This window comes from Trachypithecus francoisi, unplaced genomic scaffold (genome assembly GCF_009764315.1).
Source record: "Trachypithecus francoisi isolate TF-2019V2 unplaced genomic scaffold, Tfra_2.0 Lachesis_group8, whole genome shotgun sequence".
Classification (NCBI taxonomy): Eukaryota; Metazoa; Chordata; class Mammalia; order Primates; family Cercopithecidae; genus Trachypithecus; species Trachypithecus francoisi.
In genome coordinates this window covers 79,772,892-79,798,257 of record NW_022681473.1, presented here as the reverse complement: position 1 = coordinate 79,798,257, position 25,366 = coordinate 79,772,892, and the positions used below count along the sequence as shown (strand labels likewise).

At 41.2% G+C, this 25,366-nt stretch overlaps 1 protein-coding gene, 1 non-coding gene and 1 pseudogene across 2 annotated transcripts; all 3 read left to right on the top strand.

The window, feature by feature from the left end:
• The first annotated feature begins 5,204 nt into the window (after positions 1–5,204).
• Positions 5,205–10,602, top strand: LOC117080493 (tripartite motif-containing protein 64C-like). The gene is made up of 6 exons (XM_033205606.1): positions 5,205–5,612; positions 6,152–6,247; positions 6,950–7,180; positions 7,952–7,974; positions 8,925–9,022; positions 10,109–10,602. Exons 1-6 carry the CDS (start codon positions 5,205–5,207, stop codon positions 10,600–10,602), a joined length of 1,350 nt encoding a protein of 449 aa, XP_033061497.1.
• Positions 10,603–12,155: 1,553 nt separating this feature from the next.
• Positions 12,156–17,956, top strand: LOC117081352 (annotated as a pseudogene).
• LOC117081940 lies at positions 17,908–18,014 on the top strand. Its single transcript, XR_004436390.1, has one exon. It is a non-coding gene; the product is annotated as a U6 spliceosomal RNA (small nuclear RNA).
• Positions 18,015–25,366: the final 7,352 nt, after the last annotated feature.

Genomic DNA, 25,366 nt, shown 5'->3' with positions numbered 1-25,366 from the left:
GTGTGTAAACATTGGTGATTTATTAAATCATGGTGAACGACAACAAACTCTATTAGTATGGCAACTGTGTTAAAAAATAACTTTCATGCACTATTAAACATAATTATGTACATAATTATTGTGTAAATAGCAGCCAGGTGCCATGGCTCATGCCTGTAATACCAGCAATTTGGGAGGCTGAGATGGGCGGATCATCTGAGGTCAGGAGTTTGAGACTAGCCTGGACAACTTGGTGAAATCTTATCTCGCCTAAAAATACCCAAATTAGCCGGTCATGGTGGCAGACACCTGTCATCCCAGCTACTCGGGAGGCTGAGGCAGGAAAATCACTTGAACCTGGGAGACAGAAGTTGCAGTGAGCTGAGATCGTGCCATTGCACTCCAGCCTGAGTGACAGAGGGAGACTGCGTCTCAAAAAAAAGAAATAATAATTATTATTGTGTAAATAATTATTATATAATTTTAAAAATATGAATACATAACATTGTTATAGATAGTTATGTACATATATATGTAAAGTATCAGTTTTAAAATTATTGAAAAAGGTGGATGAATAAAAAACAAATTTTATTTTCATATAACACAATCATTATGAAATAGTCATAAAATAGTAAAAATAAGAAAAACAGGCTGATACAACTAATTCTATCAACCATTATATATACAATTATGTGAAACACAATTGAGTTCCTTGCTGTATTTTTTAAACAAAAGAGTTACACAGTACAAATGTGTTGGCAATCTCAGTTAATGTTTTATCTTTGAACATATTCAGATAAATAATGGCTAGGCACTTAAGCAATTCTAATTTTAAAATAGAGTGAGAAAAAAAATTTTAAAGTTAACATGTGGCCCGGTGCAGTGACTCACACTTGTAATCCTAGCACTTTGGGAGGCAGAGGTGGGCAGATCACCTGAGGTCAGGAGTTCAAGATCAGCCTGAGCAACATGGTGAAACCCCATCTCTACTAAAAGTACAAAAATTAGCTGGGTTTAGTGGTGGGTGCCTGTAATCCCAGCTACTTGGGAGGCTGAGGCAGGAGAATCACTTGAACTCGAGAGGCAAAGGTTGCAGTGAGCCAAGACCAAGCCATTGCACTGCAGCCTGGATGACAGAGTGAGATACTGTCTCAAAAAACAAAAAACAAACAAACAAACAAAAAATTAGCATGTGATAATATTTAATGAAATAATTCTTATACTTAAAATATTTATTTGAATAACCTGTGTTAAGTCAGCTTTCTTACATCTCATTCCAAACTTGTCTGTTGAGCTTTGAGCTTCCAAGTGTGGTTTTAAATACTTTATAAACCTAATCAACAAATTTACCCCCTTTCTGTGCAACCTAATCAACCTCAGGAAGTGGGTGTGGTCTTTTGTGGTCCCATACAGTTTAAAAGGATGCTTGTCCAGAGATTTCTCTCTCTTACAGGAAGGACCCACCGGATTTGTGGCTCCTGGGCTTTGGAGCACCAGGAGTTACTTGTAGTCTGGGTATCTACAGAGCTTCTAGACTGAGACCATTCATAGTAGCCTTGTGAGTATAAAATTTCCAGTAAATCCATTGGGAAATAGTCAAAACAATCAATAGGAAATAGTCATAATAGTAAAAATAAGAAAAACAGGCGGCTACAACTAATTCTATCAACCACCATATATACAATTATGTGAAACACAATTGAGTTCCTTGCTGTACTTTTTTAAACAAGAGAGTTACACAGTACAGATGTGTTGGTAATCCCAGTTAATGTTGTATCTTGGAACATATTCAGAGAAATAACGGCTAGGCACTTAAGCAATTATAATTTTAAAATAGAGTGAGAAACAAAATTTTAAAATTGGCATGTGGCCCAGTGCAGTGGCTCACACCTGTAATCCTAGCACTTTGGGGGGCCAAGGTGGGCAGATCACCTGAGGTCAGGAGTTCAAGATCAGTCTGAGCATCATGGTGAAACCTCGTCTCTACTAAAAGTACAAAAATTAGCTGGGCTTAGTGGTGGGTGCCTGTAATTACAGCTACTTGGGAGGCTGAGGCAGGAGAATTGCTTGAACTTGAGAGATAGAGGTTGCAGTGAGCCAAGACCAAGCCTTTGCACTGCAGCCTGGATGACAGAGTGAGATACTGCCTCAAAAAAAAAAAAAAAAAAAAAAAAAAAGCCTGTGATATTTAATGAAATAATTCTTATACTTAAAATATTTCTTTGAATGACCTGTGTTAAGTCAACTTTCTTACATCTCATTCCAGACTTGTCTGTTGAGCTTTGAGCCCCCAAGTACGGTTTTCAATACTTTATAAACCTAATCATCCAATTTACCCCTTTCTGTGCAATCTAATCAATCTCAGGAAGTGGGTGTGGTCTTTCGTCGGCCCATATCCTTTAAAAGGATACTTGTCCAGAAATTTCTCTCTCCTTCAGTGAGAACCCACCAGATTTGTGGCTGCTGGGCTTTGGAGCACTAGAGGTTACTTGTAATCTGGGTATCTACAGAGCTTCTAGACTGTGACCATTCATAGTAGCCTTGTAAGTATAAAATTTGCAGTAAACCCATCATGCTCACATTTTCTCTTAAAAATGCTTTAAATTTACCGGGCAGCATGCTTGGGTCTTTTCTAAGCAAACAAGTAACTGTCTTCGTGATTTTACAGAAAATCAATATAAAGTATCTTCAATTTGTAATATATGGTTTGTGTTCCCTTGCTATTTGGTTCTTCTTATGTGACTATTTTCTGTATTTTTAGATTATTTTTAAGTGTGAAAAGATATATTTCCATAGTTTCATGCAAAGATAGAACCCATAAAATACCTAAAATGTTCACTAGAATAGGGGCATGTAGTAATGGTTATAATGTACACAAAAGTAAATGTTAAAAATGTTGAATTACTTTGAAAATTCTTGTTGCAAAGGTCTTCTTTGCGTCTCTTCAAAATTTGCATTTTGCAGACTAGATTAGAAAGCCGTTGAAAATAGTTTTAATTGGCCGGGCACGATGGCTCATGTTTGCAGCCTAGCACTTTGAGAGGCCAAGGCAGGCAGATCACTTGAGGTCTAGAGTTAGAAACCAGCCTGGCAAACATGGTGAAACCAAGTTTTTACTTAAAATACAAAAAAAGTTATCCTAGGGTGGTGGCGGGTGCCTGTAATACCAGCTACTCCGGAGGCTGTGGCAGGAGAATTGCTTGAACCTGGGAGGCAGAGATTGCAGTAAGCTGAGATCACGCCACTGCACTGCAGCCTGGGTGACAGAGTGAAACTGTATCTCAACAACAACAACAAAAGAAAAAAAAAAGGGAAAGCAAGCAAGCAAGCAAGCAGATGTAACCCTCTGACAAGGGCTCCCAAGATGCTGCAACTCACAAGTCACTAAGAGGAATGGTGAATTGGTGGCCATACTTCCATTAACTGCATTTCTGGATTTTCTAGTGTAGAGTGGAAAACCTAATATATATCTTCACTTTTATTGTTATTTTAGAAGATGATTAATTGTTGATTAATTCTTGTAAATTATTATAGTTTAAATATTTGTTATTTCAGAATGTGAAAGTGTTCTCTATAATCATCTGAATTGACTGGGAAAAATTTTCTAAATTAAAAATAATAGATATTATTTACAATTAATGTAGTGAAAGGAAGAGTTTTGATATTAAAGTTAAAAGGAAAAATTTAATGACTGATAATTTTAGGAGTTGATAGTCCACTCTGATTAATCAATCTTAGATAAAACCTACTTCATTTATAATTGTGTGAGCAAACTTCATAGGTGAGTTTGGGGGCAGGGAGTACAGAATAATAGCATAGATACTAAGTGTCTTTCATATATTATCATCATGGAATCGTTGAGAGAGAATGACAGAGACAGAACGAGATTAAGAATGTTCTTAAGAATGAGATTAAGAAATAAGAATCAGCTTATATAAGTGACTGAGAAATCATCTCAGTTTTTACCCTCTACCCAGGCTTTAAGCTTGCTAAGTAACTGGGAATGATTGAGAGCATGGCTTGTTTAACAAAAATACCATGAGGGCTCTCATCTCATTTTCTCATTTGAATCACAGTTGGTTGTTCATATCCATAAGTTTCATATCCATGGATTCAACTAATCTCAGAAAAATATATTTACAGGAAGAAAAAAGCAGCTGTACTGAACATGTCTTTTTTTGTTTTTTTGTTTTTTTTTTTTTTTTGAGACAGAGTCTCACTCTATTACCCTTGCTGGAGTGCAGTGGCATCATCTCGGCTCACTACAACCTCTCTATCTCCTGGGTTCAGGCAATTCTCCTGCGTCAGCCTCCTGAATAGCTGGGACTACAGGCATGTGCCACCACCCCCGGCTAATTTTTTGTATTTTTTTTGTATTTTTTTTTTTGAGACGGAGTCTTGCTCTGTCACCCAGGCTGGAGTGCAGTGGCCGGATCTCAGCTCACTGCAAGCTCCGCCTCCCGGGTTCACGCCATTCTCCCGCCTCAGCCTCCGGAGTAGCTGGGACTACAGGCGCCCGCCACCTCGCCGGCTAGTTTTTGTATTTTTTGTAGAGACGGGGTTTCACCGTGTTAGCCAGGATGGTCTCGATCTCCTGACCTCGTGATCCACCCGTCTCGGCCTCCCAAAGTGCTGGGATTACAGGCTTGAGCCACCGCGCCCGGCCGATTTTTTGTATTTTTAATAGAAACGGGGTTTCACCATGTTAGCCAGGATGGTCTCAGTCTCCTGACCACGTGATCTGCCCACCTCGGCCTTCCGAAGTGCTGGGATTATAGGCGTGAGCAACCGTGCCCTACCAAACATGTACATATTTTTAACAATCTTCTTGCTGTTCCTAAACAGTATGGCATTACAAGTATTTATACATCATTTACATTGTATTAGGCATTCAAAGTAATCTAGCCATAAAGTATTCAGGAGGATAGGTTTAGGTTACATGCAAATCCCACACCATTTACTAATAAGAGCCTGGAACATCTTAGGATCTTGGTATCTCAGGGAGTCCTGGACCCAATCTTCAGTGGCTATTGAGGGAAAACTTTATAAATCCAGCATGTTTGCAGTTACTATGTCTCAGTTTGTACTGGAGCTAACTTATTAGACATATTGGACAGAGCTCAAGCAGACAAGGAAAATAGTCCACTGACCTTGTCTTTCCTTTTCATCAGGACAAATAAAAATAAGAGAAAGAAATTCTCATCTTTTTCTTAATTTTCAGAGATATGGATTCAGACACCCTGCAAGCCTTCCAGAATGAGCTCATTTGCTCCATTTGCACGAACTTCTTCATAGACCCGGTCACCATTGACTGTGGGCACAGCTTTTGCAGGCCCTGCCTCTGCCTCTGTTGGGAAGAAGGCAGAGCACCAATGCGCTGCCCTGAGTGCAGAGAAATCTCAGCAAAGCCTGACTTCAACACCAATGCGGCACTGAAAAAGCTGGCTTCCCTAGCCAGACAGACCAGACCTCAGAACATCAACAACTCACACAATATCTGTGTGCTCCATGAGGAGACTAAGGAGCTCTTCTGTGAGGTTGACAAGCAATTGCTCTGTGGGCCCTGCTCTGAGTCACCAGAGCACATGGTTCACAGTCACAGTCCAATAGGATGGGCTGCTGAGGAATGCAGGGTATGTGATGCCTCTAAGGCAGTTCCATATGTATAGAATCCCAAATAAGAATGATGAAGGCCTATGACAATGATGGTGATGAGAATGCAGATGGTGGAGGTGGCGATTATTCCATGTCAATCATAGCACATAAATGTGTCCTTTCAACGTTGCTGACTAATTTGGCACTCTAATCATAGCTGTGTTGAGACTTCACTAAAGGAGCTTTCCTTAGAAACATTGTTCGAACGTATAGAATGGAGCTGTGGAACAGGTGACCAGCACCAAGAACACTTTTCAAAGTCATGTTATATAAAAGCCAGTTTCTCCGAAAATTGATAATATTATCTGAAGGGTCCCTTAAAACTCTCTATTATATTTCTATCATTTTTCACATCCAAATTATTAGAACCAAATTTGTTTAACTTGGAAAAATCTGGCCACTCCACTCTAACTTGAATTTATGTTTCTTTCAGTTATAGCCTTTTTATTTAATTGATAAGGGAATGAAATCTAGTATACTGTCTTCATTATTGCTAAGCTTCTTGCTTCTTTTGCAGGAGAAACTTATAAAGAAAATGGACTTTTTGTGGAAAATCAATCAAGAGACACAAAATAATCTAAATCAGGAAACTAGAAAATTTCGTTCGTTAGTGGTAAGAATGAAAATATTTCGTTTATTTTTATGCAAATAAGCACAATGTTGGTTTATACTTTTTAGCTAAATTCAAACTACCAGTTAAAAGATAGTGATTTCATCCCAAGAAAATATAGTGATTTCCATTGATACACTAGGAATCACAAATAGAGAAGCCCACACAATCTAGCCAAATTAATTCTAGTATATTGGATAAATGGAAGGATATGTATTCTAGTTCAAATTTGAAGGTCGGTATAAACCTTTTCAGACACTGGAGATGAGACAACATTTCACTAAGATTGGGTGTGAGGAAGAGGAAAGAAATAGAATAGTAAATAGAGTAAAAATATAGTAAAAGTAAAAAAAATGCATAATACGATGTATGGCTAAATGTTCTTTAATATTTAGGCAAATTAGACATGGAAAAATCCTAAAGGAGAGATTAATAGAGGAAATAATTGACTCAGTAAGAACTGTAAAGAAGCATCACAGTGACAGAAACCAGAAGTCTTTATATAGGTTTTGATTTAAAAAGGGAGAGAGAATAGGAATATTGAAAAAGATGGACAGAAAAGAAAAAACAAAACACCAAATATTCAAGACTCTTTGCAAGAGTGAGGCAGAAAGTTTACAAATTGCTTGATTACACCCACATATAATTATTTGAAGTTTTCTATTGAGAGTGAGAACATGTAATTTAAACCAAACATCTCTGCAGGACTATGTGTCATTAAGGAAGGTGATAATCACTATTCAATATCAAAAGATGCATCTACTTCTCCATGAGGAGGAGCAACTGCAACTGCAGGCACTGGAAAGAGAAGCAAAAGAGCTTTTCCAACAACTACAAGACAGTCAAGTGAGAATGACCCAACATTTAGAAAGGATGAAAGACATGTACAGAGAGCTGTGGGAGACGTGCCACTTGCCTGACGTGGAGCTGCTCCAGGTGAGGAGGGAGGGTCCATCCTCAGAGACAGAAAGTCCTTGCTAGACATTGCTGCCAGGGCATGCAAATGTCACCTGCATATGTCACTGCTCTAAGCTAAGTGACACATGCTGTCTGACTCCCACCATTACATTACCTTTGTCCAGTCACTTATTACTGCATACTTTGGGTAATCTTTGGGAAATGTTTACCATTTTAGCAGATCACATGTAACAAAATTCTCTTCAATATAATTTGGAGGACTATCCACACAGAGAGATCATCTAAAATCATTAGAACTCGAGGCTAGGGGAAGGTTAGTAATACTCCATTGATATGCCCTAGTTCCTCCTCACTCTCTGATGTCCCATACAACAGTGATTTGCTGAAGACGTTGAGGGTTTTCCCCTTGTCTGGGTGAGGTTTGTAAAAGTTATTCATCAATGTCCATGTACTCTGTTTCTCATATGGTTCTGCTTTGTTTTAATAGTTGTCATGCATGGTCAGACCTTCCCTTGGAAATAAGATTAAGAAATTAATGACACTGGAAGCCTAGATATCTTTGCTTTACTCCACCGTCTCTTGCTCAGCTCCTTTTATCTTCATGCCCACTGATGGAGCCTTTCATTGTTTAGTTGACGTGCTGTTATTAACGTAGCCTAGAATGATTCCTTAGAGGGGAATAAAAAGATTCACATTTTAAAAACAGTAAAACAGAAAGAAACAAGAGTATGAGAAAATACGCAGAAGGAAAAATCTCTCATAATTAACATTATCTTTTATTTTTTGCAGGATGTGAGAAATGTATCGGCAAGGTGAGTTTACACTAAAAAAATGCTATTTCTGAAAAGTCATTCTCTTGTGAATGAAGGGGATGTATACATTTTGAGGTACTAATATCATTCTGAGTGGCTATTTCCATTTTTGTTTCAAAAGAGGGCCTGAGGTCTTCTTCTCTTTGGTCTGGAAAGTTTTCATCTTAAAATTTGTATGAATTCAAATATACGTAAAAACAATTTGCCATTCTGAAGTTTGTCCTTCCCAGTCCATCCATCCTGTCCAGCCCTACCCCACAGATCTTGATACAAAATTACTCTGTGGAATCATAGAGGTGTCTTCTACTCTAGAGGGGTGTAAGGTTAAAAAAAAAAAAAAAAAACAGAGGTAGGACAGAGATTCCCTCAGGCTGGGCTGAGGAGGAAGGTTTTTTTCCTAAAAGCATCAATGACCCGGACTTGCTCCATCACAATATACCCAGTTCTAGGAAAGACCTCAGGAAAATGGTTGCCTCAGGACCCTCAGCAGCAGGGTTCTCAGGCTGGAATTAGACTCCTTTGTTTCACACAAAAGATTAAAGCCTTTTGTCTCAGTGAACATTCTCTGCTAGACACTGACTAACATTAGTGACAACTGCAGGCTGTGGTCCCAAATGCTTTTGTCTGAGTTTTCTGCTCTCTGAAATATTTCCAGGATTTCTTCATTCCCTCAGGAGATGTGATGGGCAGAGGGAGGTAATGACTTTTAATGAGTTTAGAAGTTGTGTAATGTCTGAAAACAGCATATCTGGGGAAATTGGGTTTTTATGCAATAAAATTCAGAAAAAGTATTATTTGTATGGCTCCTAGAGTGTGGAATAAAATGTACACGCAGTTAACCAAAACTGGCAGAATTCTGAGGAAACATCTTATATGAAAATATGATACCTTTGTATGACTGTGTGATTAGCTCTTGGCCTGGAAATATAACTGAGACCATTTTTTTGCAGGGCTGATTTGGCACAGATGCAAAAGCCCCAGCCAGTGAACCCGGAGCTCACTTCATGGCGCATAACTGGAGTCTTAGACATGCTCAACAACTTCAGAGGTAAGAGCCAGCTGCTTGGCAGTCCAGCCTCAAATCATTTCCTTATTGGGTCCCTTGGTCGAGACTTTTCCCATTTAAGTTTTATTATTTTTGACATGTAGGTAACACATAGTTTTCTAAAACATGTGCATCTTCTTTGCCTGCATAGTAATACTACAATGATCAAAACTCAATTTCCTGACTTAGAGTTTGATGCAAATGTGAAGCATGATGCATACTTTATCTTCAGAATAAGAGGACAAAGAGTATTCACGTCATGTAGTTATGAAGACACTAATTCTCATGGTGGCATGAGTATTTTAATTCAATTTTGAAGGCTTAGATTTGGCATAATGGTTTTTAATTGGTTCTATTCTATGTGTATTTACATTCATTTTAGAAGTAAACTTTATTTAATTTATAAAATCAGAACGTTTTGATCAACAAAGAAAATGACTAAAATGTCCATAATCAGGATAATTCTAATGCCATCAGATACATGTCGTAACAACTGAAAGCTGAGGGATGTGTGAACATAGCCTAACCATGTTAAGCCCATTCTAGAGAACAGGTCTAGGTAGCAGAGGGCAGGAACCCAGAGCAGATTGAATCGGGGGTTAAACAGATAGTTTAAAGTGAGAGTATGCTTTTCAGAAACTTATAAACTTCACATGTGTTAATTTCTACCAAAGTTTTGATGTTTGAGACTATAACAGGCATAACTTACATTCCAATAAATACCCATATCACAGCAAAGTGATGTCTACCTATTGATGATCTTAAAGACAAATAATACAAGAAGCTTTTTCTATTAAAGAAAAAAATTGTTGATATGTCCTGAAAGAAACTGTGCAGAGGTAGATATTAAATCATTACTTCGCCCAGGGATATGGTCACATTTTTTCTCTATTATTTAAGGAACAATACATAATTGTATGTGCTGTAGAGTTGTAATGACATTTCATCTTCATGGATGCATGGCACTGAACTCTCTTGGCTTCCTTTTTTCTGTATTTTCTTGGAAGAAGAGCGAATGAAGTGAATAATTGGGCCACAGAGCCTCTGTCCCTCATAGCACTCACTAATATAATATTTTTTCCTTGTCAGTGGATAATGCTCTGAGCATGGAAATGACTCCTTGCTATATAAGCCTTTCTGAGGATGTGAGACGTGTGATATTTGGAGATGACCATCGCAGTGCACCCATGGATCCCCAGGGAGTGGAGAGCTTTGCTGTGTGGGGAGCGCAAGCATTCACCTCTGGCAGGCATTACTGGGAAGTGGATGTGACCCACTCCTCCACCTGGATTCTGGGAGTCTGTCGAGATTCCAGGACAGCAGATACCAATATCGTTATTGATTCTGATGAAACATTTTTGTTAATTTCCTTAAAGAGGAGCAATCACTATAGTCTCTCCACCAGCCCTCCACCTTTAATTCAGCATGTGCAAAGGCCTCTGGGTCGGGTTGGGGTGTTTCTGGATTATGATAATGGATCTGTGAGTTTTTTTGATGTTTCTAAAGGTTCTCTTATCTATGATTTTCCTCCTTCCTCCTTCTCTTCCTCTCTGAGGCCTTTCTTTTGCTTTGGTTGTACATGAAAAGTTGGTTTCATGATAATTTATTGTGACCTCCCATATATGATGTAAATAGTGTCCTGAGATCCTATGTGTGAGAGCCTGTGAGCTCATTGTAACTTCATGGAATGTAATTACTTTATGGTTATACATGGGATAAACACCTTGAATGTATACATTTGCTAGCTAAGTTATTTTACTTAATAAATTATTGTGGAATCTTCACTAGAACATCAATAATGGCTTTTTTTTTTTTTGTACAAGGTTTGTTGAGATTCATTCACTTACCGTGAAAGTCATGCTCTAATGTATTTAATTCAGAGAATGTTAGTATATCACACTTGTGCAGCCATCAAAACTCTCTACTGCCTGGGCACTTTTATCACTTCCAGAAGAATCCCAATGCCTATTAACATTTATTCTCCATTCTCCTTCCCCATTCCTTCACAACACTTAATCTACTTTTTATGTTTATGCATTTAGGTAAATAAAATCATACAATATAAATTTTTTAATATGATTTTTTTTTCTGAGAGTATGTTTTCAGAGTTTGTACACACTGTAAACCATTTGTCTTACTTGTATGTTTGAACAGGCTGGGGTAGAAAAATAAAGTGGTGAATATCTTATCTTACAAAGAATAAAGACGAGCGCTTATTTTCTTTTTAAGTCTGACCAAGTTAAGTTGACCTCACAGACTTTATTATTTCTCAAGATCCTAGCTATTAATCACATTTCAGCTCATGCAACAGTTTTTCAGTGCTGGGTTGCTGTTATTACATTCTCTCTGAGTATATTATATCAGATTATAATATTCAGAAAACTCTTATATTTATTACTACCAGATTGAAAATTCCAAGGGGGCAAAGGCAGTATTTGTCTTATTTGTTAAGATATTACCATTATCCAGTGCAATTTTTAGAATATAGTACACCATAAATAAGATGAATAAATGGATAAGTAGAGGAGTTAATATGTACAAATATTATTCTAACATTAAAATACTTTTCCACAATGTATCAAAATAGGATAGAATATACTAGTGAATATCTATCAAAAGATAAGAAATAAATCGATTTTCAGATTCATATCAAAGATAATACTATTATGTTATGGTTTAAAATAATTGTAGCATAATTTTTATGGGATTGATTTCAGTTGTCTTGGGTTTTTTAATATAAACCATTGAAAGAGGAAGGTTCCTATGTAAAATGATGGTGAAGAGGTACAAGGCTTAGAATAATGAGACTGTCATTATTTAAACTGTCATATAAGTTTAATTACTCACTAAGCATAAAGTGGTATAAACTTTCTTATGCAGTATAAAGAACAAAATTAATTTAAATTTTAACTAAGAATCCCAATGATACAGCCTGGAAAATTCTATGATAGAATGTAATAGCTACGTCTTCTAGGGCACTGGCTTATCTGTTCTAATGAAGAGCACAAATTTGAATGATTCAGAAGGTGCATTGCTCTCACATGTTTGTACCAGTATAGAATTTGGTCAAGAAGAAGACTGACATCTTCAACAACTGAATTTTGCCTCTGTGTGCAGAGAGCTGCCATTTATTGCCATGTCCCATGCAGCAGGAAAGCTGAAAGAAAAGTAGGATGGACAAGAATATTTGGCTTTGAGAAAATCACCTGGTGTTTTTCACAATGCTTTTATTCCCATCCTATAGGTTCAAAATTAGGTAGATGGCACACCAAGTTGTAAGATATATCTAGGAATGCTATTTACACACAAAACAATATTTATTTTTATCATTAGATTCAGAAAACAGATTAAATCACTGGCACAACTGAAAATAACCCAAGAGAGTTGTTCAATGAAACAAAGCAGAACCTCAACAAAACAGAGAAGGTGTTGCCAAAAGTAAGCAGAGGTCTTAGTATTCAAGAGTGAGTAAACCCTATTTTTTAACATTGTCGAGGTGTCCAGTGTTGTCCTTTTTAGAGCCTGCCTGGCTGAGGGTTATGTGGCAAGAAACATCTTACTTGTATTTTAGTCCCTTAAATGGGAATGATTCTCCCAATTTTGAAAATACTTATCAGAAATGTTCTCTTATTCTTTCACTCTATACTACATAGACTGTGTAATAAACTGTCTCTCTTCTCCCCCGTGTATTTCATGCAGCACATTAGAGGTCAGCAGAGAGAAAGCTATCACCAGCTTCTTTTGGACTTGCTGCTTTTTTCCAAGGGATCTGAGATGATAAAATTATTCACCTTAGAGCACCAACCCTGCACTTCTTTTTAATTTTCACCTATATTTTGTGAGCTTTTCTACTCATGTTAAAACTCTCTGCAACAGTCAGTGCCTCATAATTTAATTACATTATTTGTTTTTAGTTTTCAAGGAAAAGTTTTTTCCTGACGTTCTTCTAATTTAGCTCAGATTTACTTTTGCAGAGACAGAAGTAACTACTTTACGATCATTTAGTCTTTGACTCTGATTTTGGAAGATGAAAAAGTGTCTGTATCTATTTAGCATATTTTCTTAGCCATTAACCAAGACAATCTTATTCTATTGATGCTCCTGGAAATATTTAATTCATTTATTCTCTTCACTTTTCAGAATTTATGTTAGAATATTGCCAAGACCTACTTACAATTGAAAGAAATCAAAGAGAGACCACTAAGAACATTGTCAATCATTAATCCAGAAATCTTTAACTTCTTGAGTTTTTAATCCCTAAAGAAATTTATTTATCAATAGTCTGGTTACAGACTTTTTTTTAAATTCAAGAATTTTGATTCTTCTAGAGTACAAAGTAAAAACTGATAAAGAAGATAACTTGGAAAAAATAATCTAACAAAACTGAAACACATTCTTGACTAGCACTCTATTTCTGTACTCAATTTAGGAGACATGTAAACGGCAGTTTTCTTCAGTGAAATAAGACAGACACACAGAGAAAAATACTTCATGGTCTCACTCATATTTGAAATCTATTTTTAAAATTTCAATACATTAAAAAACGTGATCACATTGGTCGCTGGTGGGAAGAAAGTAGGTAGATGAAGGGCAAAAGTTGTAAAGGTGCCGTTATGTAGAATAAATGAGTCTGATGTACAACCTGTAGGTACATTTGATAATCTTGTATTTTTTGGGGGAAATATTCTGAGGGAGTAGACATTTGGTGTTCTTATCATAAAAAAGAAGTACAGCTAAGTGATATGATTGATTTAATTTTCTTGATTATAGTAATCTTTTCATTATGTATATGTCTCTCAAAAGAACATATTGTGCACCTTGAAAATGTAAAATAAAGCATAAATTAAAAAATAAAGGCAATTTTGTTCTTGCATATAGGCTGAAAATAAGTGAAGACTGGGTCAGTAATAACATTGCTTTGCTGAATTAAGAGAATTCTAATAAAATATTTTTAGTTGGGAAGCCATCTGTATTAAAAAAAAAATTGATCTAAGGCTGGTTATTGTGGCCATACTTATAATCCCAGGGCTTTGGGAGGCCAAGGCAGAAAAATCACTTGAGGCCAGGAGTTTGAGATCAGCCTGGGCAACATCTCTACCGCAAATAAAAAGAAAATTAGCCTTGAGTGGTGGTGTGCACCTGTTATCCCTGCTACTCAGGAGGCTGAGTTGGGAGGATTGCGTGAATCCAGAATTTTGAGGCTGCAGTGAGCTCTGATAGTGCCATCGCACTGGGCCTGGGTGACAGAGTGAGAACTTGTCTCAAAAACAGCAAGTAAATATTTTATGTAGCCATTTTACCTGAAAATTATAATTGTTTCTTCTACGACTAATAAATCTGTATATATCTAGGTTAGCTACATCAGGCAAAGCTTGTCCTTTAGTACTTACATCTATATATAAAAAGACAATTATAAGGAGGGTCTAAGGAAAGCTTTTTTTCTCATTCAGGACTTTGAGGTTATAATTTTTTAGACTGATTTTCTGTATCAATGGTGGATATCACCCTGAATCTTAATTTGTCCAAACACCTCACCTAGTCTGAGATTTTTACAAAACATAAAGTTTATAGGATCAATACATTCGTGTGCCTTAAAAGCCTCCAGGCATTCAAAGATGGGGAAACTCAGGCCTTCTACCGTATTATTGGAGGAGCACATTTGAGACTCACAGCACTGGGTTGCAGGAGTCTGTTAACAGGTCTGGACAATGAGTGATGTCAGTCCAGATAATTCTGAGGAAGGCTTTCTGCCTTATTATAGGGAGATTAATCACTGGAGACTCTAGACAAGTTCCCAGTCATCATTCCAGCATTTAATTGCTGTTTTTGTAAACCAAGCATTTTGGGAGGCCTAGGCAGACAGATCACTTGAGGTCAGGAATTCAAGACTGGCCTGGCCAACATGGAAAAACTTTGTTTCCACTTAAAATACAAAAATTAATGGGGTATGGTGGTGCACACCTACAATCCCAGCTACTCAGGAGGCTGAAGCAGGAGAATCACTTGAATCCGGGAGGCAAAGATTGCAGTGAGCCAAGATCATGCCACTGCAGTCCAGCGTGGGTGACACACTTAGTGAGACTCTGTCTCAAAAGATAAATAATAAAAAAAATTCACATCTTGAATGGAGGGTGAATAAGGAGTATAACATGGGGCCTTGGAGGGAAAATATGCATTAAAACGGAAGGAGAACATACTTAACATGCCAGTGGAAGGTGAAATTCTAAATATCTGATAAGAATATTTTTGAGAAATATGTTTAATTATTGGTAAATCAAGATGTACCCTTTGAATGACATTAAAAATTCACTAGAAGAGTGAAGAATAATAGTTATAACGTCACATAAGTAACAAAAGTCTCAAAACATAAAGTGTTCTAAAACTTTAATTAAAATTCATTTTTGAGATAAAATAAATAATAGTTCATATATTAGACTTTATTATGTGAAAAAGATTTTATAAAATTCTTCCACAATAATTGAAGATAGAAATTACAATAATTATAATTCACAAAAGAATAAAAGCATTAAAATAAATTGTAAAAAAAAATTTTTTTGAGGATAAATTTGAAAATTATTCAAAAATCAGAAAGTGATTTTATCAATGTCCAAAAAAATTAAAATGAAAAAAACTTAATAATGTAAAAGAAGGCAGTTTTCTGCCGGGCTGGAGCGCGGGAGCTATGGCTTCTCTGGGGACGCAGAAGCGAGAAGTAGGGACCTTGGCGCTTGCCCCACGCCTCACTCCCTTGGCCGGCGCCCCGGCCCCCTGCCCGCGCCTCCAGTCGCCAGCAGGGTGCTTCTGACTGGGACTGGGCTGGAGGGCGGCGGGGCGCGCTGCATGATCCCGTCACTGCCGTCCCCATCCCGGGGAGCGCAGGTCGAGGAGGACCGCGCTTATTATGAAGAGTTGCAGGATTTCTTGAGTCCGTCTAATACACGCAGCATCGCCTCTGACAACTCTTTCTACCCGTTAGAGGAGAAGGAGGAGCATGGCGTCGAGGGCGAGGAGAGTGTCCGGGAGGCATGGGGCTGCTGGGGACGCTGGTGCGTCGGGGGCTGAGCGCCAAGGAAGCGCAGGAGACTGACCACAATGGCTGGATCGGCGATATTGTCGCCTGCTACCATGGCTTTGTGGATATACCCTTGTGGCCTTAGCTGAGTGACCCCACATTGACATCAACTGGTAGGACAGGGAGGGGAACACAGCCCTAATCACAGCTGCATAGGCAAGGGCTGCGCTTGCCCCATGGGCACAGTTGCCTTGGACACTGGCTCTCAGCCTGGCGCTTCCTGCATCACCATCACCTGGGCTGGTTCATCTCAGTTTTAGCACAGATCAGGTGGAAACAGACTACCAGGCCCTGCCCCTGGAGTATTTCTTTGAATAGGCCTGGAGCGGGGCCCAAGAATGAGCAGATCAACAGGTTTCCTGGTGAGGCTGATGCAGCTGGCCCAGGGATCCCACAATGAGGACAGAGGGCTTTGAGGTTTTCATGCCTGATGACGGCCAGGGACCCCTCTCAGTAGGCACTGAAGACCAGCAGAGTCACAGAGCCCAGGAGCGATGTTGTCAGACTGACACAGACCCATCATGGAATTAAAAAGAAAATGAGGAAAGCAGCTGAGCATCTGTTCAGGACTTCCCTGCGTTGTTTTACTAAAGAGGCCGTTTGGTAGCAATTAGGGCACGCTATCATCATCAACTACTTGTTGAACTTATGTCCCGGGTCTTGACCTGGAAAGGAAAAACGCGTTCGGGTTCACCGCCCTGAGGAAAGGCTCCAGGGAGGGTCGAACGGATCGCATCCAAGCCCTGAGCTAGTAGGGGAGGGTGCCCACGCTAGGGCCCCCGCCATGGGATGTTGCCGCTGGAGTGACCACCTACACGTCCGCCTCATGCAGTGGCTCCTGGAGCGCCCCTGCTGGGAGCGGTTCAGGGAAAAGTACCAGCTTGAGCTGCCTCCGCTCCCAGAGAGGGCTCAGAAGCCCTAGAGCTCCAAGAACCGCCTCCAGATGCTCACGGACTGGAGCTGTCCGCGCTGAAGCCGCGCTCCGTGCAGGGCCCGGAGGACCGGGGCGCCCTGGATCACATGGTCAGGATGACCACAAGCCTCTAACAGCCCTGCGGTGGCTGTCGCATGCCAGACCCTGTGTCCCGAGAGCACTCCGTGCGTGGGGAAGAGGCGGCTGGCGGTGCAGGAAATCCTGGCGGCGCGGGGAGAGAGGATGCAGGTGCAGGAGGCGGACGAGAGGGAGGGCCAAGGACAGCGTAGGAGGCTCGTCCGGGCGGCCGTGGGTTCGCGGGAGGGCTCCCTGAGAGCAGGACTCGGACCTGCAGCGCTGCCGGGATCCTGGGGCCCCGCCGCGCCCGCCTCGCGGAAGGCCAGCTTCCTGCTTCCGCAGCGCATGCAACAGAGGAGCGTGTGGCCTAGCGTGGTGGTGCCCGGGGTCGGCGACAGCAAGGTGCCCGCGCCCACCTTCTAGTACCCGCGGCCGGCGCGGAAGGGCAGCACCAAGGACAGCGGCCACCTGCGGATCCCCCAAGTGGAGGTACAAGGAGGCCAAGGAGAAGCGGCAGGCGGAGGAGGCCAAGAAGAAGCGCCACGTCAAGGCGCAGGAGAGGATCCCGCCGCCCTGGAAGAAGAGAAAGTGAGGGCCCGCGAGTGCCTGGCGCGGGCTTCGAGGTCAGGGTAGCACCGCGGGACTGAGCGCCATGGCTGCTCCCTGGACCTGGGGGCCTCGAGGGTTTCCAGGCTGTCTCTCTAGGATGCTCCCAGCAGGGGGGATGGAGGAGCCACATCGATTCGCCTGACTTCAGCTCCTCTAGCAATCAATACACCTAGAGGGCAAGTTGCCTAAAAGGCTCCCTTAGAGAACCTCAATTAAGTGCTCGCTTCAGCAGCACATATACTAAAATTGGAACGATACAGAGAAGATTAGCATGGCCCCTGCGCAAGGATGACACGCAAATTCGTGAAGCGTTCCACATATATATATATATATATTATATATATATATATATATATGTTTTAAAAAGAACCTCAATTAAGATTTTTTTTAAAAGATAAATTTATTCGACTGGGCGCGCTGGCTCACGCCTGTAATCTCAACACTTTGAGAGCACGAGGCGGGTGGATCATCTGAGGTCGGGAGTTCGAGACCAGCCTGACCAACGTGGAGAAACCCTTCTCTACTAAAAATACAGAAGTAACAGGGCCTGGTGGCACAAGCTTGTAATCCCAACTATTCGGGAGGCTGATGCAGAAGAATCGCTTGAACCCGAAAGGCGGAGGTCGTGGTGAGTCGAGATCGTGCCATTGCACTCTGGCATGGGCAACGAAAATGAAACTCCGTCTCAAATTACTTACTTACTTAATTAATTAAATTAAAACAATTTATTAAAAGAGTTTTCTGTGTAATTTGTATTTTTAATCACTATTTATCCAATTTGCCAAGTTTTGCAAGTGATAGGGTCCCTCATATCCAAGGCAATTTTAATACATTTGCCTGAAGACCTTTTGTTTAAAATACTCTTTCTAGCAAAAAGTATTTATAGTATCTGTAGGAGTTTACACAGAAATCATGGGATTCTCTCCTTTTTGGCTGTTTGCTTTGGTCTCTCATTGTGGGAGCACGTGCACACTGCATGTTCTTATTAATCAGATTAAGTGATACCGGATATTTCTATTTGATGGAAGGATTGACTCGTTTAGCCACATGATCAAGTGAGACAGAGAGATCAGATTTTATTGTATCTTTTAAAAAGTCTTATCCATGCAGTCATATATTGGAGAAAAACATTTAACATCGAAGTATAAAACAATCCAGAGATAAATATGTATGTATTACTAGAATTAAACTCATTTTAAGCAAGGAGTTTTAGATAAACTGGATACAAAATCTTTAACATATTAAAAATAAATAAGAGAAAAAAACTGTCATTTGATAAAATGGGGGCAAATGTAACAAATGATTACCACAAATACAAAATTCAGCCATATGTGCTCTTAAGTAAATCAAATCCAGGTATCCATAAAATGTAAAAATAGATGCAACAAGAGTAAGGGGCCCAGAATGATGCAAATTACAGGAATGGGGAGGAGGTGATGTTTAGAACAAGCCAAGAGAATGAAATGGGAAGCAAAGTTATTTTCAGCAAATTCTCATGCAGTGGAACAGGCAGGCCCTTCTTCCAGACTCAGTTCCAAAGAGTCGCTTGTGTGGATATTTCTTTTGTTACACCTTTGAGGACTGCACTTGGTGTTTAGTTCATCCTCATGCAGACCTCATGGAATTACCAAGACGTGGGGCCTTGGCATTGTGGCACCTTCGTGCCAAACATATATAATTCACAGCATTACCAAGTCCCCATGAGCCCTACCCTCACCTCTGTCAGCTGAGGACCCAGCCAGGCAGTGCCACATGGTCTCCCAGGCACGCTTCTCCAAGCTGCTTTCCCTGCTATGAAAGTGCTCAAGGCACTGGTCTGGGCAGCTGAGCCCTGGGCTTGTCCTAAAGCTCCGTAGGTGACTGCACTGCAGCCCACATGGAGAGCTGCAGCTCTAACACAGGGATTTTGAAAGGCCTCAGTGGTCTTTAAGTGGCACTTCCAGGACACCCATCCTGAGCTCCCACAAAGGACTCCACCTTCCCAAGAGTGTCTAACTGTCATTGGAACAGCCAGGGTTAGGCAGCTTCTGCTAGGGTTGCCATGGCGTCTGACCCTTGGTGGGTTGCCAGACATTCCTTCCTGTTTCTGCCAAGGGAATCTGGCACTGGGAATGGTATGGAGCTGGAGCCCCTCCTTCTACCCTAAGCCTTGGGTGTCTTCTGCTTCCAAGTCAGAAATGGACACTTCTGGTCCTGCACAGCCACTACTGCACCACAATCCATGCTCATAGTCTCCAGGGATGTGTAGAACAGCCATGGCAGGACAGGAAACAACTGACGATTTCCCCAGGTCCCACGCTGTTCCAGAGTGGGCATGTCGGGGCCCTGCCCCCAATGTATTCCAGCCTTACCCAGGTGCACAGGGTACCATGGGACCAGCACAGGGCTTGTCCATTAATGCTCCTAGTGTCCACAAAACAGCTCCAGAGATACCTTCATTTTGAAAAGCCTGCTGAGCCGGCAAGTATGGGGTAGGACCAAGATTTCTTTGGTAAATCTGAAGGCGAGCTGACCATTCGCCTGGTGAGTAGAAACTGCCTTTACCTGGCCAGTGTATGCAACTTGAGAGGAAATCACAGCTTCATGAGGGGCTCTGGGGGAACTGGAGACCCTGACGTCCTCGGGAGCTTTGGTATGGCCTCAGTGGAAAGACCGGATTTTGAAAATCTGCTAGACCCAACTGAAAGAAGGATCATCCCTGATTGGATCCCAGACTCTCTCTGGTCCCTCTGGACTCACTCTAGATGTGGCCTGCCTGTGGGCCCCTGAGGCAGGTCCATGTAGCTTCTGCAGCTGTGCACCTGGCTGCTGGCCCATCACTTCTCATTTTTGCCACCTGGAAGCAGATTTGCTAGTAGAGGAATTTTCCAAGGGAAAGAAGTGTTGCCAAGCCTCTATCCTCGACCTGTGGGGGGCTTATGCTCTTGGTTTCTTATTCTCTTTGGAGTGGACAGCAGAGGGGACAGGGGGGCCTCCAGGCAGGCTCAGGGAGTGTGGGAGGCCAGGGAGAAAAGTCGAGATGATAGGGAACTGGAGCCACCTTGAGGGAGGTGTCCTGGGCTCAGTATCGGGTTGATCAGATGAGCCAGTTTATATTTAAGCAACACTATTATGTTCAATTCTTTTTGGTAAGGGGTTCCTCAGGGGAGTTGTGGTCATCTGGTCCCAGCGGTGGAGGGAAATGCCCCCTCATCTTCCTGAGCCATTTGGAAGCCCTTTCCTCTAGCCCTAGGTACTGGTGACACAGGTTCCTTGGTCTCTGGTTGTGCACAGGGCTGGGGGGTGAAGGCTTCCTGTTACCCACTCAGCACTACTGGGCATCGGACATTCAGAGGTCTCACAGTTTCCTCTCCAAATCCTGGTGTCCTTGGAGAATGTTTATTGTTTTTGTCTATTTTTGTTTCTTTGAACTGCTGCATTCACTCACCGAGGGCTCACCCTCCCTGCACCCCTCATGTTGTTCAGGAAGGAGGGGAATGAGGGGCATGGGCCCCCCTCTCCTCTCCTGTCAGTTGTTATCACACTGTCACCCCTGGCTTTATCACTACGTTCTCCCACCCCTGTGGCCTCGTCTCTTCTTCCTCATTCACCCTTCCTTCTTTTGCCTGTTTTCTTCTCCCAGTTGGTTAAGTTATTTATCATCCCTGGCACCACCTACCCTGAGGTCTAACAAGGACAGAAAAGCCAGCACTTCTGTGAGGTGTTATCAGGGTGGTGTTATCAGGGTGGGACCTCCAGGCCCCCAGAGTGAGTGAAGAGTAGGCCTGCCAGCATCTGTGCTGATGTGTAAGAATTCCTACACCGCCGTGCCCTTCCCACCCCCTCCACTTTGCTCAGAAGGGAGACCAGGTTTGCTCTCCTGCAATGACAGCCCAGCGCCTGCTCTGCACAGGGAAGGGGCTCATGGTCCCTCCCTGCACCCTGATGTTTATTACTGTAGATAGAGAATTTCAAGTTGACAGCTACCTGCTCAGGGATTTATATATAAATATAGTTAGAGGAAAAGCTAAAGTTTATTTTACAAATTTTTAGTGTTTGTGTAAATTAAGCTTAAACTAGACAAAATAAATATTTCTCAGACAATGTCCATGCTACTGATTACAAGTGAGATGGCTGGAGCTCTTTCCTTGGTGGAGAATTTCCTGGTGATTGGAGATTGGAGACTCTGGCAGCAGAAATGGCTTTGCGGTGGGTGTGAAGTCACTTCAGTCCCTCTGAGTGGCCTCTTGTGGACGTGAACACATGTATCGACACCAGTGAAATCCATCTCCACGTGCGTGGAGGCGGCTGATGAGAATACAAATGATCCAGTCATGACTTTTCCCTCTGGAACCGGTTACTCCCAGTGTGACGTTGGAGCATGTGAACTAAGAGTAATATTTTTTTCTAATTGCTTCTGTGAATAAAGTGTTCTACAGTCAGCCAGCACTAAACTCTCCAGAAAGGAGGAGGGAACAATGTGGAGACATTCATCTAGAATTACCTCAGTGTGTAGAGGCTGTCCCTTGACTGCACTTGGAAAAAGCAGTGTGAACCATCCTGTGCCTCTTTCTTCTCAAGCTCCTCCCGACAGTCTCCTGGCAACACTAGAGATCTCAAGACTATGGAGATCGGAATTTCAATAGCTTTGTCAGCTCAGCATTGACCACTCCTGAGACCTGAGGCTCCTCTTTGAGCAAGAGACAGGCAGTTCGCAATATTGGTTGAAAAATAGGATTTATGAATGCGGGAGGCCCGTGCTGGACCCCTCTGCCTGCTTCTCTCCCTGCTGTCAGCAGTAACCAGGTCCCTGGTGTGGAGGCGAGAATCCCCTGGGGTAGGGCCAGACCCCAGGCCTGAAAAAGATGCAATGCTTGCAGACTGTCAGGAAGAATCGTGGGTAACAAGTGAATATGATGAAATGCATCCCAGAGAGGAAATGAAGGGACCCTCACTAAGAAGTGGGTCTGACTGACAGGTCTCTGGCAGCCCACCAGCAAGAGCACTACATCCCCTGCAGCCCCGCCATTCGCACTACATGATGTGGGAAGGCTGTCTGTTCATCTTTACTCTGGGGACCCAAGCCTACTCTGAGGAGTGAGTCACAGCCCTGTTGTGTGCCTTACATTACTCTTTCCCCAGGTGTCCCCGGAGACTCAAGCTTGCTCATTTCTGTCCTGACACAGCTCGCTGTCCCTGCAGTGGACAGCGTCCTCCTGTTCTGTGTCAGCTCCTAGACATCATTAGTCTTTCACGTGATAAAGTGTGAGTACTTTTCCCTTTTACAGTATTTGGGGAAATTCTAACACACTCCCCAGGGATTTGTGCAGGTCCCTCCAGCTCCCACAGTGGATAATTCTATGGATTCTGCACCAGGCAGTCAGCTGCCCCCCTTGGAAGCCCCGGGGTCCCTGTTTCTGCAGGCCTGGTCCTTTGTTTCTGCCCAAGTCTCATTTGGCCAGCACCTGCCAGGAACTGCCTGGAGGGCCATGGTGTGGGGAAGGACAGGTGGAACCCTGACCACAACAGATCCTTCTAAAACAACAAAGTCACATTGATGATGACAACCGCAGTGGGGTGAATGCCATCGCAGCCAGCATGATGGGAGCTGCCAAGGGCATTACTGCAAAAGCAGTTCTTCTCAAGGCGCCCTTTGCATCTTCCCCTCCTCACCTCTCAGAGCATTTGGAACTTGCTTATGCATTGGAATGACTCTTAAATCAACTGCTCATTTCTGTGCCTCTGCACTCACAGGTTCCTTCATTAACATTTTAAATAAGTGGCTAAAAAACTCCTCTGCAGGTTGTTTTCAAAAGCAGGAGAAAGAAAAACACACACTACCTGAATTGATTTGACTAATTTTTGAGTGACTCAGTTCAAAGTCAGTATTGCATGCACAATGTCCTCATGTTGAGCCAGCCTGAAATAAGACTTGGTAAAAGGCACACTCCTCAGTAGCTGGCGGTGCCACTGTGACAGCGTACACAATGGTGTGAGGGTATACACAGGCGAGCATAAGTGTGTGTGCTCATACACACAGATAAAGTGAAAGGACACTGGGCTTTGTGCTGGCAAAGGTTGTGATGCTGCTGTAGCTTGCTGTGGGCCCTGGGCAGTGTCAGATGGGAAGTGCTTTGATGGCATGTTGTTCAGTGTACTTAATGGGGTCTCCCATGGCCCGAGGACCCACTGTGAGCACTCTGCCCACTGTGGCGCAGATCACAGCTGGAGTCATCATAGCCCACGTACGTCTTTATTGAAAGGCAGTGTTGACCCAGTGTGTACTTTAATATTTTACTCATGAAATATTAAAGTATTTTACTCATCAAATATTTTACTCATCAAATATTAAAGTATTTTACTCATCAAATATTTTACTCATCAAATATTAAAGTATTGGAGTACTTTAATATTTTACTCATCAAAAGATGAGAAAGAGGATACCATCAAGTTATGATTTTAATAAATGTCTTCAAAAGTCTGGAATATTTTTTCTCCTTTTTCTTTTTGTTTTTTTTCTTATGTTTTTGGAAATGTCTTGCCTGAAGTTGGCTTTAATTCTAATAGTCACTAAACTAGACTGGAAATGCACATTGCTGTTGCTTTTAGAACTTGATTCTAGATTTTAATGTATTACTGTCAATTTATATATATATATACACATTATATGTATAATATATATAAAGTATATATCATTATATATTATATATATATATAAATATATATATTCTGGCTCTGTAGCCCAGGCTGGAACGCGGTGATGCAATCACAGCTCAAATCAGCCTTAAACTGCTAGGTTTAAGTGATCCTTTTGCCTCATTTTCTCAAAAAGCTGAAATTACAGACGTGAGCCACTGCACCCAGCCTATTTATGTTTTTCATAAAAGCATAAGAATTATCTTTATGATAAATTAAGGAATAGAATATCTTTAAGGAAATACTATATCTTTAAGGAAACACAAAATCTCCAGTAGTTATAGACTCCTATGAAAACCACCGTTACCACCAGCAATTTTGTGTATGTCTATATAACACACACATACATCAATATATATAATATATGCATGAATTTTTTCATATTTGGCAGTCATTGAAGAATAAAAATTAAAATTTATATTGGTGAAAAGTGAAATAAGTAATATTTGTTGTTTAGTGAAAACTTTGTTTAGCAACTTAAATGAAGCTGCCGAAAGTGTGAATTGAATAATAAAGATATGTCATGAGGGCTTCACAGAGGGACAAATAGAGGTAAACTAGGAGAGTGCTAGTGACACATGGAGGATGAGAGTATCACGTATGTGCTTTACAAACAGCATAATGTGTGATTGGCTGTAGCACAAATTAGAGCTAAGTAGAGAAGATGAGGAGAGGACATATTCAAGGGTATAATGTTTGATAATTTTTTCAAAGTAAACAAATGAATTGTATTCAGGAAGTCAAACAATCCTCATTTTGGATGTGTAAGACATAAATTTACTTTGTTTTGAATATGCAAAACAACATATTTTTGCCTGATTTTTAGTATTTCTCTTCTTTGGTGGCTGATTCATTATGATGTGTTTAAGCTGGAAACCACCACCAAACAGGAAGAATCTCTTAAAATCAGCCAAAGTAAACTGTTTCATTGTGAGGGAACACTTCATAGAATGACAACAGACTGCTCCACCATTGTAAATGTAAGAATAAGACAGTGGAC

What these genes read in the sequence shown, in the direction of transcription:
- LOC117080493 (XM_033205606.1), top strand. Translation starts at nt 5,205, where the DNA reads ATGGATTCAGACACCCTGCAAGCCTTCCAGAATGAGCTCATTTGCTCC. An exon ending in GGGCTGCTGAGGAATGCAGG is followed by an intron (nt 5,613 to 6,151) that starts GTATGTGATGCC and finishes CTTCTTTTGCAG; the next exon opens with GAGAAACTTATAAAGAAAAT. An exon ending in CTGACGTGGAGCTGCTCCAG is followed by an intron (nt 7,181 to 7,951) that starts GTGAGGAGGGAG and finishes TATTTTTTGCAG; the next exon opens with GATGTGAGAAATGTATCGGC.